Raw genomic sequence first — 20,501 nt, 5'->3', positions numbered from 1 at the left:
TTACAAAACCCCTACCCGGCCCATCCCTCAAGTAGTACAAGTTAGGTTCGTCGGCTTTCATATCCACTTTATCTATGTTGTAAGTTTTGACTGACCATATAGGATCGGTGGCTCGCTTACGGCTATCGCCCTCGTGTTCCCCCGGCTGGTATAGATACCTCACTAGGGCCCTATCTGGTATCTGTTTCTCCTTCCCACGCAATGGAGCGGCCGACTCTGCAACTATTGATTTTAGTTTGATAGCGTCTGCCGGTTTCTTACCGGTGAGACGGGTGACTTCATGGTTGATTGCCGACACCACCTTGGGTAACCTCGTGACCCATTCAGTCGATCGTTTTCCAGGGGTGGTCATCTCCCTAGCATATTGATAGCCGAACAAGCGCTCAGCCAAAGTCCTATTAAATCTCTCAACTATGGCTTGGCTGCGATGGGCTCCGGCCGTGCCACGCCTGACCTTTGTATCGTGTTTGGCTAGCAGTTGTGACACGGCACCCATGAACTCCCGTCCGGGGTCAACTTGCAGCTCTGTTGGCCACGTCAGTGGGCTGCGTTTGTATATGCGTTCAAATCCTCTGGCTACCTGGGTCGAATCTTTCGTGGTCAAGGGTTCGGCTTCCTTGTAACGACTGGCTACGTCCACTACGGTTAAGGCATACTTGTACCTCTTATCGTGGGGTAGGAACAGTAGGTCTGCCTGGTGAATGCTATTAGGTATGTTAATACCGAACCTCCTTCTAGGCACGTAGCGTGGTGCCGGCAAATAGATCTGCCACAGGGCTTGTTTTTCAAGCCACGCTTTGGCTTCCTCCGGGGGTACTCGCGCTATTTTAGCTAGCTTATCTACTGCGTTAGCTCCTTTCCAGTACCCACGCGGGCTGTAGTAAATAGCCTCAAATTTTTTCATGTCCATACGCGTATGTGTTTATTCCATCAATAGCTATCCAACGTTTCGTGTCCATAGGCGACAGGGACGTCTTGTTTATAGTCAGTCCGTATATCTTATGTCCATCACTTCTAAGTGTGTTCATTTTATGTCTAAAGGTACGGGTCTTGAACAGGGCTTCCTTGAATCTGGCGTGTTTGATGTGTTGTTTCACCACATACTTCTTAACCCCCTTAGCCTTCCGGATCTCACTATTGTCGGCTTTCAGTATGGAGTACATCTTAGGTCTCAAACCTATGTACTCGGCTATGGGCGTGCCAGCACACTCGTCCTTCATCTTACCTAGGACCTTTTTATTTACCGTACTGTGTAGGGTATGGGTCTTAGGGTAGTCGCTGGTGTCGTATAAATCGAGGTGTTTTTTCATGTCCTCGGTTCGAATCTCCATCAGCAGGGAATCCGTGTCAGTGTACAGTACTTCACACCTGTCGCCGTACTGTTTCTTGAGCTCGTTGTAGTAAAAGTCGTACATCAGGTGTTTGGATAAATCGAGGATGCTCATCCCCACGTAAACAGGCCGGTTGAATTTTATGTGGCTTTTCTTCATGTGTATGGCAACCAGGTTGTCTGTAAATATTTTATTACGGTTGAATGCCGGACTGGCTATCAATTTCCTGAGCTTGTCTTCCTCACTAGATCTAACCAGCTTCACGGTCACGCGTTTCCTCAGGTTCTCCATAGTCTTACCAAACACCGAGTTGTTCATGAGCTTGTAGAGATTTTTCTCAAAATCACTGGTGGCTTTTTTTCGTAGGTCTGTGTTCATTCTGATGTAGGGCTCCATCCATGGGCTCTGGTCGAACATGAGCACCCTGTGTATTTTGGTCAGCCTCATACCCAACGACAGGTACAGCTGTAGGTTGCGATAGTGAACGATGTACTTGGTCTTATTCATTAAGTTAGGCACGAGTTTTTCAACGTCTGTCACACGCCCACCTGACAAGTTATGTTGGTACTCAGACATCCAGTCTGGGTTAACCCTCATACGTTCGGGGGCCAGGGGGTAGCTGTTGTGCGATGTGTGTAATTCCTTGGGATACTCTAAGTCAACCTCGAGGATATAACCTTTGTTCGAATCTGGTGCAACCCCCATAACATCAACGTGGGGTACCCATTCGAATCCCCCTGTAGGTAGATACTGACTCATGGCCCAGCCGTACAGGTTGTTTGCGTCGAGGTAGAGAATGTGATTGGTTGGTTTGTTAGGATCGTAACCTTTCACGTATTGATTATTTGCTTTCGCGTATCGTTTGGATGCCATGGAAATCCCACCTCGCAAACCTTTCTCAATGAATAGGTGCATGTCGTAATCTGTGAGCAATTCCAAATTAACTCCGGTCTTTTTAAGCAAGGCGTCCCACGACAGACCTGGGCTGGTGTAATACCATGCGGGGTCGAGTTTATACTGCTTGAAACATGTCCGCCTAAACGTTTCAAACACGTCGGCTAACAGCAGTACATCTGTCCTCAAGTACAGGTCGTGATACAACCCAGTTTATTCCATACGTTAGTCGCGTGCGAGTAATCATCTCGTGAGACGGACGCCTCATTCAGCTTGCTATAAAAGCAGTCAATAGGGGGTAGTCTGGTCTCGGTGAACTTGGCCCAACTATCCATGTACTCATAGGGGTACACACCCTTCCTCATAAGCAGGGGTCTAGTCTCGGCGTCTGTGTATCGATCGGTGATAGGGAAGGTATTGTTGGCCTTGACCAGACTGTCGAGTGACGACAGGAGGAACTGAAACGAGTCAATGAACCTAAGTCCGTTTAAGCTGAAGGAGATGTATCTCTCCATGTTGTTGGGGATGCACGTTATATTACCATCGATTTTCGCGATGGCCTGCATGATCAAGTGTGAGTCGTACCCTCTCAAGTTGTGAAAGACAACGGGGATGTTTATTGTCTTAGGGTTGATTTTAAGCTTGAGGTTGCACGCGTTGTGAGCGGCGCCTCTATACTTACCAGTTATGTGGCAGTGATCTCTCACCGAATCACCGTTAAGTGGTGATTCACACACGTGACAGTGCTACTAGCGTGGGCTAGCCTGTCGACTCGGGTCAGACGCATGGGAGCGATTTTATACAATGCATTCCTAATAATTTTTTCTTCCTCCTGCAAACACTTTAGAAACCTTTCAGCCGCGTCAGGCCCCCTATACACTACCGGAGCTTTCGTTTCCCCGTCACAACGGACGACAATGTATCCAAACGAACAGGCTTTATGCTCTTGTGTCTTGTGGGTAAAGGTACCGGCGGCACCACTGGTGGAATCCCCCACAACTAAGGCTTCGAAGTCGGCATATATAATATAAGGCACAGACATTTGGTTCTTCTGGTTATTGAATTTTAGGATATTGTCACCTTCCTTAGGCATGTCGACTCGTATGGCCGTCTGCCCCACACCTTGACAATCATCCCGGTGGGATTCTAATAAATCAGCTCGGGTGAAGCCATGTAGACATCGTTCACAGAAGTGGGTCTTTCCTTTGTATGCTGATTGGTCATACAACAGCTTGCTAAAGTGTTTTATCCATGTGTAGTGATACTTTTCACCTCGTTGGATCATGAATATATTGATAACTTGGCGATCCTTCACCGGGCTGACCCTGTGTACTATTGTTGTGTTACCTTCGTGCCCAAAGACATTTATAGCCAGATTATTCTGTTTTTCTACTTTAGTGATCTGGGATATGGGGGTGGGTTCATCTATACCATCCCAGTTGAGCCCATCATCCTGAGGATAATTAGAAGGCCTGTTCGGATTAGTGTCAGCTGGAAATAAGGCTGACCTGATAGCTAACCTCAGGCAATCGTTTCCTCTATTCTTAACGTTTACTATAGCATGTTTGTTCCTATAGTAGGGAGGCAAGGCTAGGTATGACCCGCCTCTGAACGGCACGTAGTTAGCTATGTCTAGATAGACATTATCGATTTTATCTACAACCCACCCGGACCCCAAGTGTGTGTAGCGTTCTAGGTATTCTCGTATCTGCTGAAAACTGGTATCGATTGATGTATCAATGGTCTCTGTATGTGTGGCGACCTCTTGTTGACCTCGGAAGTAAGGCTGAACATACTCAGTGGTACTCCCAACCTGCTTATCGAGCGACATTTTCACTGTGATCTGAAACTTGATACTTCCTAGGTTATTTAGTTCCTGGTTGACCTTATCAGCTATCAGAGGCTTGATATCTGTAATGTCTATGTTTCTATCAGCGTGCATGCGCCAACCTCTCAAATAGTTGCCTACAGCGCGCTCAGTGCGCACGAACTGTAGGTCAATAGCTCTATTCTGTCGTAATAATTCTATAAGCTGTGGTTTTCTCATACGGGAATACCCACCTAAACCCAAATCGTGTGCCTCGGCTTTCAGTTGTTTTACAGTGGGTACGGGGGCATGTGATAACAATGCGGTTAACCCGGCTCTCCCCAGGTTTGAATAACCTGTGTATCCAAGCTGTTTTGCTTGAGCTTTTAATTGTTTTACTGTAGGAGGGGCTTCTAAACCTAGTAATCTCAACAATGCTGACTTCCGCATTCTAGAATACCCGATCACACCTCTCTGTTTTGCGACCCGCTTGAGCTCGCTTACAGTAGACATCGTGTTTACACCTAAGAGAACCAATGTCTAATTGGTTCACAGTAAGGGGAGGTAACCCTTAAGTGGCTATCTTGAGCAGTCGCCTACGTTCTTTTATGTAGCCTTTTTTATTCTCGTAGATGAGTTGATGTCTGACTACGTTCGCTCCGTGAGCTTTACATAGACAGTAGTGTCCTTTAACCCCGATACCACACACAGAACACGTGTAGTTAGGACTTCCCATATGGAAACAACAGAACCCCTGATTCCTGCATTTCCTACCACAGGCCTCGGTCTTCCCCATAAGTATATATTCGCATCGGTATGGAGCGGGTCTCATGTTTACTTATATAGGTATTTTAATTTAATTGCTTCGCAACCAACGCAGTAGCTGCTATACCCAACACTATGAAGCCCAGTTCACGATTCATTTGTCCCTTGGATGGTGTGTAGTACTGAGCGAGTGTGGGTTTATTTAGCGGTTCCAATTGTTTACCAGTTAGTAGATAGTATTCTTTCATTGCTTCATCGACATCGTTGAATGTTTGAACGGCATGGTTTTCACGCTGGAGTTGTTCGTTAATAAAATCGATCCTCTGGAGGCGTTTTTTAGCGTACTCAGCCTGTGCCCTTTGTAATTTCTCAGTAGCGAGATCGTGCCGCTTCCTTTCTTCCTGTATTTCAGCCGCGTGATCATCTCGTAGTTTCGAGAAGAGGAAATTACTCCCGGAAAATGCCAGGGCATTCACTAACGCCCCACCGACCATCATAGCTATCGTGGCCATCCCTATATTTATTTCATTATATTATCAGGTATTATTCCTTGTTTTACTAGGATGTCTTTTGTGGCCATCGCCATACCAAGGTTCATTATGAGCATACCCATATCCTGCAGGTTGAAATCTAGCTTGATAGTTGGTTGTTTAAGCACCATTTTAGTCAACCGAGCGTACCCTACGGCTAGACTGGCTACCACTGTGGCGTGGTATGCGTCGTTGACGAACGTTTTCCCCTCAGACATTATGTATATGATATAAAATATTAAAATTATAACATGATATGCGGGTCGACAGTGGGGCCTGCCGGCGGCGTGGGGGGTACCCCCACACCCCCAGGGTTTCCCTCACTGTGGGAGGGTACACCCACGTATAACCATGTTATAACCACGGCAGCAGTTACGCCTACAGCCAACAACAGTCGGGTTGGGTTGGTCACTTTATGTTGGTTACACCACCGTTTTTTACCGGCAGCTACTCTCTTAGGATTCTTCTGCCTGGTTACTGTGGGGGGTACCCCCACTGAAGGGGTTTCCACCGTCACCTCGGGACTCACTGTTGGGGGTACCTCCACTGGTTCCTGTGCAGCATCCATCTATACTATTATTATTATTCTTTCTCTCAAATTGACAATGTTTTGCCGTGATAATCGCCGCCGTCACTGGAGCCAACAACATACCATATTTGTGGTACAGCCCGCAGCTGATAGAGCTCACGGCGTGTTCGATAAAAGGGTCTTTCTCGAGGTCTTCCCACAGGTAAAGTCGGCGCTCTGGTGGAATGGGAAGGAAGTGTGATACAATACCGGTGTATATCTGGGTCATAGCCGATCCTATTGTCTTTGTCATTTCTGCTCCGAGCCGAGACTCGTATCTAGCGTACAGCTTATCGATTTCTTCGGCTGACATTTTGTGAATTTTATCCGGAGTGTAGTCTCCAAAGTAATGTTTGGCTTTGCCGCCAACAGCCAACGCCACCAGTTTCTCTCGCTTGGGGGAATCCCCTACAGTGGGGCCTGCCGGCGGCGTGGTGGAGACCCCCAACTGTTCGAGCAATTCCTCACACTCCATCTTATAATATAACAAGTAAGATTTAGTTTTAACTATATAATACCCGATGCAGACAAAACACAGAGAAATGAAGGTTAAGTTGCACACGACAAATACTTCAAATATCATAGCTTTGCTTAGCTTTGCTTAGCTTTAGCTTAGCTTTGCTTAGCATACTATATATGCTACTGGTTGGTCGGTTTTTAGCACGAGCTTAGCGTGTTTAGTTTCAGCGAGCTGTTTCTTCACCCGTTCCCGTTCTAATTTGCTCATCACATCGTTCTCTCTCAAACACTCCTCGAACGAATCCCTGTCCTTGCAGTGAAATAAGGCCACCCATCGCGTCTGCTCCCTGAGGTCTTTCAACACCGAGTTGAACTTCTGCGTTAGCACCCAGACGCTGTGATTTGCATGCCGGCCGGAGAAGGCCAGGTACGATAGCATGTCTCTCTTTTTTGTTATCTCGCGATTAGCGCTGCAGTCGTCCAGTATGAACAGCGTCGGTTCCCCTTTAAATTTCTCGTGAAGAGCTTTCAACCAGTCCTGCAGGCGTGTTCCAGGGTCGATTTTGTGTACGTCCGGGTCCGTCATCACCCAAGGTCGCGCGTACGTTTTATTCATGCTCAGAGTAGGGCACATGATAACGATGTTATCGAACACATCCTTGTAGTAACCCTCCAACATATCCAACACGAAAACGGTCTTCCCACAGCCAGTCTGCCAGCACACTATGGCGCAGTGTGGGTCAGTGGGTAGTTGTGGGTACCCCCGGGGGGTGTGGGGTAGTGGGGACTGTTTATTGTTGGGGGGTGTGGGGGGGTACCCCCCATCAGTAGATGGCTTGCACGAATCTCCCATTGTCTATATTAAGTTGCGCGTCCATAATAACGTACAGATATAATTTCAACTTACCAGCGGTTTGAGCCTTCTTAGTAATCTGGATGGTTATCCCTTCGCTACCGTTATCTATACGGCGCCCGCTACCGTGCAGTTTATCATCATCCGTGGATCGCATGTCCAACCATAGTGCGTACTTGGTGGTCAGGTATTCACCGATCTGCACGGAGCCGAGGTCCAGGTCCTTTGTTATGTAGTCCCCCACTGGTAGCTTTTTTATCTCATCCCACTGCTGGTGTGGTCTCATACCATGACTGAACAGCTGGTTGGGCACGCCCTCGATGGTCACTTCCACCTTTTCAATCTCGGGGTTGAAAAACTTCTCGCTGTCCCTCCGGAATGGATCGTAATCCTCCACGGGGACGACCAGGATACCTTTCATCGATCGCGCCGGCACGTTCAGGTTGATATTCCACACAGTGTCGCTCTTATCTCGCACGACTGATCTATGCCTCAGTACGCGATCGTACAGGATAGCCATCTTCCCAGAGTACTGGCTTCGAACCTGCCTGGCCAGCTCCGGGCTAGTGACCATGTCGAACTCAAGAGAGATGTTGTCTATGGCATAACTAGCCTCATCACCGTTCGGCGTACGCACTACTTTGCTATAGTCGTTAAACGTGAGCTCGTATTCGAGCCTATCACCCAGCGCGGCCTGGTAAAACGGCGCGTGTCCCGTGAGCAACTCGAAGTCGAGCGGCACGCAGAATCGATTCCCGTATGCTCGAGCGATGGCCTTTTCACCGTCCGATAGCTTGTCTTGCTGGTCTTGCGTGAAGACATACCCTATGCGCGCCTGGGTTGATTTGCTGATGCCCTGGTACACATCATTGACTCGTTCTCTCTCGCTTTTCCAGAGATCCTTGTAGCAGTGAAACACGTCGCTGTCGTCGATGCTCAGCACCTCGTTACCGCTGATCTTGACGGTCGTTTTCTTGATGATGGCTCGACCCACGTTACGCACTAGCTCGCGTTTGTCGTTGTCGGAGGTCAACGTGATATTGAACGCCAGTCGAACAGTGCCTGGTACAATGAGGTCATTCTCACCAAGGTTTGGAAATCTAACCAGCAGAGTTTGATTCTGGTCTATCTTGCTGGGATTGTTGGTGATGGTCACCGACTGGCGCACGGCTCTGGCTCCTAATGGCTCTCTCAATCTTCTGAAAGGATCTAATTTTCTGCCGTACATTGTTATATAAAAGAAATATATTTTTAATACTAATGGATGAAGACATAGATATGACGGAGATGCCGGGCGCTAGTGCCCAGGCATTCGATGAGCAGGAGACCTCATTTACTAGTTCACCATTGAACCAAGAACTCTTGGAAACAACGGTAAATGATTATTACGAAAGTTTAAGAAGAGATAAAAACTACGTTGAACCACAGGGTCGATACCATAAGAATTTTTTTATTGATACAAAGGGTGTTCTACGCCTTAAGTCTGACCCAGGGGTTGACCTCTTTAACAAGAGCAATAAAAAACCACTGGCCTTGTCAACTCTAGCCAGCCGCCATGGTGTCGAATTTATCCGTAAAAATCTAAACATGAATGATTACGGTGGTGCAATACCTAAGGCCGTTAAAGAAGATCTGCAAGCTACCAGATCCCACCTCACCATTAGAGATGAAATGACACCACAGCGTGCTACAGAAGCCTCGGACAGCATAGAAAAACTGTTGAGCACCTACTGGGACAAACCGTTACCGGGGTTTGACTTTCCGGTAAGGGAACTGCGCGGCTTAGACGAAGCCGTGAAACGCGTGCGTGGAGAACTCGTGAACAACATGGGGAAACTGAACGAAATCGACGAGCACATCGCTAAGGAAAAAACCAAACTCAACGAAACTGAAAACGATGATATGAAGCGTCGTATCAATGAACGACTACGTGATTTAGAAGACGAGAGACGTACACGATTGGAAGCAGCTTCCTCGAATCGTGAACAGCTTCGATCCCAGATCAGTCGCATTCGGGAAACAATCGATAGAATACTGAACGAGGATACAACTTTAGCCAACAGGATTCGGATATTGTTCCGGGAGCAAGGGATCACCATCGTCAGCATTCTAACTGCATTGGGTTTCATCATATCAACCCTGGTGGTGTCACTGACAGGGGGAACCCCCACACCTGCCGGCGGGGGAACTCCCAGCGGTGGTGTTAAAGACTGGATAAAAAAACTCGGGGAAGGCCTAGCTAAACTGGCTGGTAAAGCCGCCGAAGCCCTTCCCGGCATCCTGGGTAGCATCGTCTCGTGGTTGTTGAGCGCTCTGTCTAAAACTGCCATGTGGCTCAGTCAAAACCTGTGGGCAGCCATCGTCGCCGTGGCGGGTCTGGTGTACGTAGCGGCTAAGAAATCTTTAACCAAATAAGTCCCAAAGTTACCCCACCAACCACTAGGGCCGTTTTATTATCAATATGCTGCTGATAGGAGTTCTGAATATGGGGGTGTGTGGGGGGTACCCCCACATGAACTTTAGGCTCCGGAGGTGGCGCCACTATACCCTTTTCACGTGGTGGGATGTGTGGGATATAGGGGGTGTTAATATCGGGGTTGATACCCAACTTTTGATCCGCCGTGGCTATGACTATTTTGTTGTTATAACCCACCACTTTTTTTATTCTCAGTTGCATATCACTCGGGGCCATGTACAGCCCCACACCAAACACGTAATTGACTTTCGATCTGGCGTATTCTAACACGTTTTGGTAACGGTCGATGGCCCGCGGGAGATCAACTGGAGAATTGATAGCATCCTCAACGTTGGAAACGAATTGTGTCTGAGCGTCGTAAGCAGTTCCCTTACCGAGGATGTTGGAACGCGTCATCGACTGCGCACCCAACAGCGCCCACACGTACGTTCGAATCGAGTCGTTCAACCTGACTACCCCGGCACGAGTGAATCCTTTCGACGTGTCCAGCATGAACATTTTCCACCCGTCTGCGGTTGACTGCTCCACTTTCTGGACTGTGAAAGCAACACCACCTTTAAAGTTCATACGATCATCCCTCCATTCATTACTCGACAAAGCAAAGTCCTGGCGTAGTATATCTCGTTTCAGTAAATCATCACTGACTTCTTTCACTGATCGCGCGCCATCATAAGGAATACCCAACCCGTGGTTCGGCCCCGGCAAACGCCAATCCGTCTTCGGGTTTATTTCGAATTCATTGCAAATACGTTCGTAGGCCCGTCTATCGTGCGGGTTGTTTGTTGCGTCCCACGCTTTATCCTGTGGGAGGGGGGCGCTGATCTCTTTAAGGATACGTCTGACCTGGTAGTACACGTGGAACTTGAACACAGACTGACTCAGCGGTCCACGCCGAGTGTCGGCCAATGTCACACCACACCCCGTTGTAGCGCACCACACGGCAAAGTTGAATTGATTCTGCCAGAACTGCATAGGGTTGTTGAACCAAGCGTGGACTGCCTTGATGTTAGTCACCGAAAGCTTATACTTATCGAACACATCTAAAAGCTGGGCATTGAAATACAACTCAGGAGCAACCACGATCTTCATGGGGGAGAAATCTACATCCAGTTTAGGGTAAAACACACCAGGGGAATACATTTTAAAACTATTATATAATGAGCATATATACTCTAACATGTACATAACACTTCCAGGAATAACGAGCGGTGAGGCCGTTCAGCTGACGCACGCGATCGATAACACGTCAGGCCAACTCGAAGTCGCACTCTGCGATATCACCTACCTACCGCAATGGACTAACATTAATATCAGCAACAATAAGCTGTTCGTCAGTGGAACTCGCAGCCAGATAACTGACGGCTACTACAGCGTGTGCTCTCTAAACGACGAGGTCTTCAAACCCCTGGGAGCCGAACTCAAGATGAACGACTCAAACGGTACAGTGGTGTTAATCAACAACGGAAGAACCTCATTGAGGCTCGGCCGACCATTAGCTAGGATACTCGGTATGTCTCCTGACGAGATAAAACCAACAACAACCGTCACAGGCACGAAGGTACCCGATCTAGTACCGTACCGAGAGCTGTACATTCATCTCGGTCAGGTGAGCACAACGTACAACATTCAAGGAGGCCACCCTTCCACTATACTGAGAGCAGTGCCGGTGAAAACTGAGAAATTCAACGACGGTAGAACCGAGTCGTTTTCACCACGGCAGTATAAGAGATTAACCCAGGGCAATATACCTGAGCTGACAATATCGGTGTTAGATATAAATCATAATCCTGTAAATATAGGATACCTCAGCTTAACGCTTCATGTAAAATGACCAGCGCACAAGGGCCCGGAGTGAAAAAATGCGCCAATATTGGGATCTCCGACCTCGGAGACACGCGCGGTTTCGACGCTCCAGGAGTAGATGGTACATCGTACGCCTTGCAACTGAAAAACAACATTTACAAACGCGTTGAAATCCCCTCCGGTGGAGCCCTAAGTGATATGATAGATACCACAAGAGCAACAGTAAACACTAAGTACTCCCTTGTCAACACCGGTGATAATAACTGGATAATATACCCATCGTTCGGGGGTAAACTATTCGACTTAGACGATGTTGAGAGCACTACCGTCGCCCGAAACAAGCCATATATACTCGTCTTCACCGAAGATGACAAGTGGGTGTTGTTACCCGATAACGACGACTGGTTTCTCAATATTAGGCTCGTCTCTCCCTACGTGTTCACGGATAACAAAGACAACCACCTAAACAAAGTCGTGAACAATGGAACCATACTCGTGGCTTACGTCCCAACTCAGAGACGTAGCATAGTCGTCAGCCCACTCGACACTATGGCAGCTCACATGCTATCGAGTAAACCGAACATACAAAACGTGAAATTGCAGTTGGTGTCTGAATTCGAAGGCGTGGTCAGTATACTAGAGAGTCTACCGGCAAACTCAACACTGATCATCAAAGTCTACCTAGGGGAACCATCGGGGAATGATGTCGAGATCGTGAAGGGGATCAAACTCGGGTGGGTGAAACGACACCAGTATCAAGTTTGCAACGTTTACGTGCGGGTGGGTGTCGGCTCCAACACCAGTCTGCAGGGGGTCAACGTGACCGTGGAAAACAAGATATCACTAACCAATATCTTCCTGCCTGCCAACATACACTTCATGGGTATGAAGTTCACCCCTGAATTATTATCAGAAAACCAGTTGGAAATTATATCGTAATAGTATAATAATGACCAGTCATCATCCCAACACTACGCTTAACGACCTAGGAGACACGGAGGGATTCGATCAGCCTGGTGAGGAAGATGAATTATACATCCTACACTTCAAAGACAACGTGTACAGACGGGTGTCGTTATCAGATTTAAAAGAGCCTGAATGGCTGCTCAACTTAACAATCGCCTCACCTTATATCACATTAAAAGAAGAAAAGTGGGGGCACATCTCTAAGATTAGGAATAACGGTATCTGGCCCGGGGATTTCATTACGGAGAATAAAGCAACAGTCTCGATAGATTCTCGTATTGGAGAAAAAAGTGGGTTAAGTTCTGACACAGAAAGTAAATTAACATTTAGCAGTAAGTTTTTTTTACCCAAGGAGCATCTTGATCAAATAAACTACCTCTACACAATCATCATAGAAGTCGTCTTTAGGTATTTTAACCAGGAAAACTCCTCGAAAGGACGCCAAATTTTACCCGGGTTGACAATACACTGGTATAACGAACACGTAGGTCAATATTGCCGTATTGTTATACAATGGAATCACCGGGGGGGTCCTATAAACCGCTTAATAAGCCTCCCTGGGGTTTTTATTACAACAGAAAAGTCTATTGGCTTCACACCTATTATCCTTAATTATAATCTATCCCTTGTAGGCTTCAAATTCATTCGTGAAATATTAACTGAAACCCAATTAAAATATTTTTCAAAATATATATTATAGATGGGTCTGTACCCAGTCGTAGAGGAAGTAGCGAAGACGCTGGAAACCGTAGATGGGTTCCGCTTGAGACAGTTATGTGATGTGAAACGTCAACTAGAACAAGACCGTGACACGCGGAAAGCACTATGTAAAAAGTACAATAGAGCTTTCAATATCGTGGACGGGGTTGACACTACCCTTATGGCAACCAGCATGGGACTAGGGGCGGCAGGCGTTGGGTTGTTGGCTACCATCGTGGCTGCACCTATAGTGCTAGGTATTGAAATAACGGCTGGGGTGGCAGGGTTGGCAGGGTTGGCGCTTAAGTTAGTATCACGCAGACTTAATCGTAAGGCATTGAAACACAACGAGATCAGGGTTCTGGCCGAAGCAAAGCTGAACACAGTGAGTGAGCGAATTTCCACGGCACTCTCTGACAGTAAGATCTCAGAAGAGGAGTTTCGTTCAATCCTATCTGAACTCAAAAAATATAACGGAATGAAACAAGATATTCGGTCCAAGTCTCGTAAGTCTGCTATCAGCGAGGACGAGAAAAAAAAGTACATAGAACAGGGGATACAAAAAGCCCAGCAAGCCTTTATTATGAACACCAAAGAGATCGTAGGCGGTTCACGTTAAACTGTTTCATCGATATAAACATAACATAGGGGAACACGAGGGCGATAGCCGTAAGCGAGCCACCGATCCTATATGGTCAGTCAAAACTTACAACATAGATAAAGTGGATATGAAAGCCGACGAACCTAACTTGTACTACTTGAGGGATGGGCCGGGTAGGGGGTTTGTAAGAGAAGAATTATTGATCGTACCGTACGGCACAGTGTTACCTCCTACCAAGGCACAGTAATTACCGCCAACTTTTTTGTAGTAGGGGTAATAGTAGCAAGAGCTAATGACCCAACCAAAGCCTTATTTACTAAATAAGGCTTTGTAGAGACATTTCTTGAAAGTGTTTTAAAACCCCTATTCCCTATACTACTACTTAACTTTATATCTGTGTTTGAGAATGAAACTATGAAGGTCTGTATGATGTTTTTGTTGTTTTTTCTAAGCGTTTTAACCACAGAATGTTTTGCAGAATATTGAAAAATGGGGTGCAGAATTTGCTGAAATTTGCCGCAGAATTCTTAAAAATTTGCCGCGGAATGCAGGAGGGACTGATACATGTAGGTACAAACTGTGTAGATATAATATCTGACTGCTGTTCAAGAGAGGAAGAATGAATACTCAGCAGCAGTGACATTTGCATTTAAATGTGTTGTACATAGGTGTAGCCCTGTGAGGAGCTTCTACATTCAACTCACAATAGTTCATCCAATAACTTAGAGGGCTGACTGTAAACATATTTAAGATGCTTGTTAGACATTCAGTTTAATGATTATGCATTTACACTTGTATCATGTCAATAATGTACTTTGAAGACATAAGTTGGCAAGTGTCCACAGGTTTATCTAGGCTCAACATTTTAACCCAAAATCTGTGGCAACTCAGCCCAATTTCAAAATTGTAACCAGAGACCATGTAATAGACTATCATACGGTCTGTGTTGAAACTTAAGATTTCCCAGTTCATGTTGATATTCTGCAAGATATAACTGTTATGTGATGAGTAAGTCAAGCTGCTTGGTCTACAGAGGGGTGAGTAATTGTTGGCAACATTACTGTTCCTGGTCAGGGGTCGGCCAGGCTGACAGTAATACACTATCATATGGTCACCGACAACCTGATTGTCCTCATTTGCACCAACAATTCAGTTCTGGAACCTCTTCCTGGAATCTCAATGGAAAACTGATGAAAAAATAATATAACTTCACATAGTAAATATTCATTCTCAACAAAAGTTGACTGTAACAATCCAGACATTAACAAGACTGTGGAGGAATCTGTTGTAGCCTCCTTGTGTATGATTGACTGAGCTAGGATCTTATTTTCATTTCTAGAATTTCTAAGAAGTCCTACTCAGGATTTTGATGTTAGAATATTAAAATCACTAGAATTGGATAACATGTAGTGAAGAATGAGCTTTTTAAAGAGTGTCATATGTTTGTTTTCATTATTTATCCAGAAATGTTGGTGTATATAGTTTAGTGAAATACCTTTGAGCCAGTGCACAGTGTACTGAAGGTTGTATATATTTGTTAAGTTTAATGATTCTGAGAGTGATGAGAGGTGTTTATTGATCTCTGTACATGGTCTTATGAACTGGTTTATCAGGTTTTTTTGTATATTTTTTGTTTTAGATATTCATGGTTGAACCTTTGCCATATTTAGCATGTTTAGTGTACTTGAATCATTCACTTCTTTGTCCTTTACTTCTAAGTAATAAGCCTTGGGATCAGCCTTTGTAGATGCACCATGCAGAGCTTAGATATTTGAAAACAGTCTGTATTTAGTGATGTGTATGAGAAATATTTTACTGAAAACTCACCAGTAAAGGAGCAAATAACTGCCTGGTAATTATTATAAAATTCATTTTCATTCCCTCAACATTTGAACTAAAAGTTTTTTTATATTCTTTCTCTTTCATCTGTTTTGTGAATATGGCAGGCAAAGTGAACTTGGCCCCAGTGTTATTCGTTACTCTCCTACACTGGGCCTAAGAAAACCTAGTAGTAGGTTGCATCATGTAACCTTTGAGAGACCTATGACCCTCCAGTGAAATGTGAGGCAGCTAAATATTTAGGATTTAACCAATCATACAACAGCTACTGTTTAGGGTTTGGTGGTACTTACAAAATACACCGGTCACTGACAATGATCTCTCAACAAACGAAAATCCGCATATAACACTGATATTTGACCTGCAGTGTATGCGCTTTTTGGTTTTTGTTGACATGGTAACCATTAGATAATATTTCCACAAGCTGACATCCTTTAATATTGAGAAAATCGCTATTTTCAGCAACTGTTTATTCTCTGTTGTGGCGTGCTCCATTTGCATTTCCGGGAAGCAATCGTAGAGAAAATAGCATTCAGAATCGTTCAGATACAAACCTTAGCGTGGGTTAAAGTTCAAAAGGCATTTGGTAAGCTGTGCTCTGATTGGTTACCTGACGCGACCTCCTACTAGGTTTTGTTAGACTCAGTGTAGGAGTGTAATGAATAACACTGGGGCTGTTTACTCAGACTGGTGAATATGGTTATCAAACATTACAGTTGCAATTACCAGTGTAGCTCCAAGAGCCCAGTTTGTATTTGATCAACATATACTTGAACTGGTGTAATATTTTAAAGATATCTCTAAGAATGCAGATTGAATTACATGAATGGTGTGTTGTAAGCAGTATTGAAAGTGTCAGGTACCTAGCAGCTCAGTTTAATTGAATATATGTAGATAAGATCTGTTGCCTTATTTATATTGGTGTCTAAGGTGCCTTTTTCATCAGTTTGGACAAATGTATCTGTATCATTGAGAGACATGAAGTGTGTCTGCATTTTAGCTACGGTCTCATTGTGTTGGTGGGACCAGGTGTGTGCATTTAGACAAACTACAGAGTTGTCACATTGCTTTGCTTACGCAAATTCATCAACCAGGAATGGTGTGCATAATAACAGCTGTTGTCTAATTGAACATCACATCATATAAATATGTCAGCCATAGGCATGAGTTGAAGTTGCCAGTTAAAAAAGTTCAAGCCAAGCAATATTTAGTTATATTGTGTATGGTGTATTGCTGCTGCAATTATAGCTGTCAACCATGGTCATATGTACTTAATTTTGTCTGTGTTGAGTGTAACCAGTCACTGCACACACCATGTGTACAACACCTTGCACTCACTGCACACACCATGTGTACAACACCTTGTACTCACTGCATACACCATGTATACACCTTGCACTCACTGCATACACCATGTGTACAACACCTTGCACTCACTGCACACACCATGTGTACAACACCTTGTACTCACTGCATACACCATGTATACACCTTGCACTCACTGCATACACCATGTGTACAACACCTTGTACTCACTGCACACACCATGTGTACAACACCTTGCACTCACTGCATACACCATGTGTACAACACCTTGTACTCACTGCACACACCATGTACACAACACATTGCACTCATTATACACACCATGAATACAACACCTTGCACTCACTACACACACTATGCAAGCAACACCTTTCACTACACACGCCATGTTTACACCTTTCACTACACACACCACGTATACAACACCACCTCATGGGATGTTATGTCATTTTCATTAAACCTAAGGTAATTTTCATGAATCAGATCAGAAGATCCTTCAGTTGTTGTATTGTAACATACATCTGCTTCAGTGCCTTGTAATACAACTACTGCTTTGTATTCATAATGCCTTGTTAAGGAACAGAACTTTGTTCAAAATGATAGTATTCTACTGTGATGGCTGGGATGTGATTGGGATGAGACATGGCAGAACTAAATGAAGATGCTTGTAGCGCAGATCAGTTTTGTGTGATATACTGTACAGAGAGGACTGGCCACATACTGATATACCTCATTCTGTGTGTTGTGCAAGGTTTCTTCATAGCATAAGAATATGTGATGTTGAGTTTGTTCTGCTGTTTACGTTTACAGAAAGTTACGTGTACAAGAGATGTGCACTATTTCCTCTACAGCTGACAGGTTGGTTACAGTGTCCCACTTTCTCATCCATTACTGAACATGTTTGACTTCATAATTGCAAACAATACACAATTCTACACAAAACAACTATTTTATGTTTTACACTTTGTGTTTTTGTCTCAATAAATAATATTTTTACACTTTTAATTGGATTTACTGTTGTTTCTACGATGTTTTGATAAAGGCCAAAAGCGCCAGGTGATAAAGTACTCATTTTGCATTATGTCACTATGCCATTCTAGTCTGCCCCCTGATAATCAAACTTACCTTGGTAATCGATTTCACAATGCATGTCAGTTCTCATTACCGGTGAATCTTTGAAGGGCATGTAGAAGTGGAATGCATAAGAAAAGGAAGATTTATGGATGTCAGCAACTAACACGTTCTGAAGCGTATGCTTGCCCCTCCATCAGGTGAATAGTAGGCAGTACCAAGGGGATATATTCATACACGAGTCACTACAAGAAAAACATATTAAACAACGTGAAGACTGAAAAAATAATACAAGCATGAGGCCAGTAATGCGCTCAAACAATATGGTAACTTGACTTGATGGAATGCAACACAAACAAGAAGAGAACAAGCACTAAAATAACATGATCCTCTGCTGTTGGCTCTGAGATTTCAGAGGGGCAGTGGTGGGGGGGCTTTAGGTAGATGGAGGTCCATAATCCATGGTCTGTGAATTGCAGGGAGACACCCAGTTCTCAAAATGTTTCTCAGAGTGTATCACCAGCCTCTTCTTGTTTGTGTTATATTCAATCAAGTCAATTACCATGTTGTTTTAGTGCATTATTGGCATTTTATTCTTCTAGTGCCTCTTGTATGTATTTTTGTTACCTCGAGGGCAAAAAAATCGGGGTTCATATGATGCCCAAGGGCAAAATATCACTTTGTCATGGTGACGTGACCTCATGAACAATACTATGACGTTTCGTTTCTTCTGTGACATTGCATTCTACACGCGGCGGCGATGTGTAGCCACTACTAGCCAGTCTATGCTTGATAGTAGATTTGGGTTTATTTTCCTCAATTTGACAACTTGGGTAATAAACAGAATATCATATTCAGACCCATATATGATGCTCATGTCTAAATGTGGGAATATCCCTCTCTCTTGCACAGGAAATAAGGACATTTAGGTACTTGTGTCCTAAACTTAGTATGACGTGGGCACTCATGTAATATCCTCTATATACCCTCTTGATACTGAATACTATCCACCTGATGAAGGAGCAAGCATATGTTCCCAAACGTCATCCATAAATCTTGCTTTTCTCTCATTACTTCATACAGTCATCTACAGTTCTACAGTGCAATAAAATCCTCAGCCCTCGCTATAAAACACTGACACAGTAATATTCATTAAGATCAGCATCATCTGGATTGACTGATCTAAACAAAATTTCAGGAGTAGAAATGTGACTGATATATCAGCTGACATCGTTTATGATAATCTTACATTTAATGAAGACAATAAAGAGAAGATATTTAACCTAAATATAAACTGTCTTCAAACTGTTTCCCATTTGTTTCTTGATAACCTGCTCATTCAGGGGCAGACATATCATTACCATCAAAACAGCACTGCACCCTGTAAAAGGATTGTTATTTGAGATAATCAACACTGTCCTTTGTGTTGTGCCTTTGATCAGTTGTTGATAAGTATAACAGTTTTGTCCTGAACTATTACAGGTAAAGCAAAAAGAGGCTTGCAAAAAGAGTGCTTTAACTTTATAACAGTCCGGGGCAAAGCTGTACTTCGTTACACTATAAATGGATAGAGTGCATTTTATTTCCGAATTATATGGGCCAGACGAATTTAGTTGCTCATATACAGTCACCCCACATGGGTCTCGGGGTTCACCCCTGCGTTATTAGACATCCACGTTATAGTACCTATTACATAATGTGGAACAAAGGTCAAGTAAGATTGTATTTTCCGAGGACATAACAAAACTGCTATTTCGTAAATTGTGTCCAGTGTATCGTATTGTTGAAGGTGAAAATAAACAAACTTTGAAAATGAAAACATATATATGTATGGGAAACTTGTAACCAAATATCACTAGACATGATAATTTAATTGTTTTTCCTGTTATGCTACCTGTTATCAAAGACCTATATTCACGTGAATATACATCTTTGCTGTTATTCAACTAGGCCAGAAATAGCGATCAGGTGTGCACAGATGTTTTGGTCCAACGTACCGGTGATTCAGAATGGTATAAGAATGGTCTCGTTTAGCAGATATCAGGACAGTTGGTCAGCTGGTCTGACTTAAACAGTCTCGTTCAACAGCCACTGGAACAATGATGGCAGCCATGAACTTTAACGTTTCAGAATGACAGTATGAACATGGTTCACCTTAACTTGCAGGTCAACAGCTTGGGCTACAGTATGAGAAAGCTTGAGTTAGAAACTCATAGTCCAGATAATATGCTCTTCAATAATGCTCATAAAACCAGGACTACATGACTGAAATACTTTATTTATACATGCATACATTCACACACAGTAATGATGACGAACACATGACAACAACATGATTCCTACAGATCTTGTTTGATGTGTGAGTCTAGGAGAACTGCTGCAGTGCTGTCTTCACCCTGAAAACATCAACACCATGCATTAGTTCAGCCATGTTAGCAGGCTCCAAGTCAAGGGAGTTTTACAGGTACAATCACACAAAGTCTAAGAAAACTACTGCTACATAGCTATTGAAA

General features: G+C 44.2%; 1 protein-coding gene across 8 annotated transcripts in view; it reads right to left on the bottom strand.

Annotated features, from left to right (window-relative positions):
- Nucleotides 1-20,501, bottom strand: part of LOC137298287 (armadillo repeat-containing protein 8-like) — an 801,735-nt gene that overhangs the window by 414,967 nt on the left and 366,267 nt on the right. For 5 of the 8 annotated variants that reach the window (XM_067830479.1, XM_067830477.1, XM_067830480.1 and 2 more), the window contains exon 20: nucleotides 20,247-20,384. In XM_067830479.1, coding sequence (XP_067686580.1) covers nucleotides 20,354-20,384 — 31 coding nt within the window. In that variant the 3' untranslated portion in view covers nucleotides 20,247-20,353. Of the gene's footprint in view, nucleotides 1-20,246; nucleotides 20,385-20,501 lie in introns of those variants that run through there. The other 3 variants (XR_010957735.1, XR_010957734.1, XR_010957736.1) reach the window with 1 other exon arrangement.

Source organism: Haliotis asinina, chromosome 10 (genome assembly GCF_037392515.1).
Source record: "Haliotis asinina isolate JCU_RB_2024 chromosome 10, JCU_Hal_asi_v2, whole genome shotgun sequence".
In the NCBI taxonomy this organism is placed as follows: Eukaryota; Metazoa; Mollusca; class Gastropoda; order Lepetellida; family Haliotidae; genus Haliotis; species Haliotis asinina.
The sequence above is the reverse complement of the archived record's forward strand: the minus strand, read 5'-3'. Positions and strand labels throughout refer to the sequence as shown.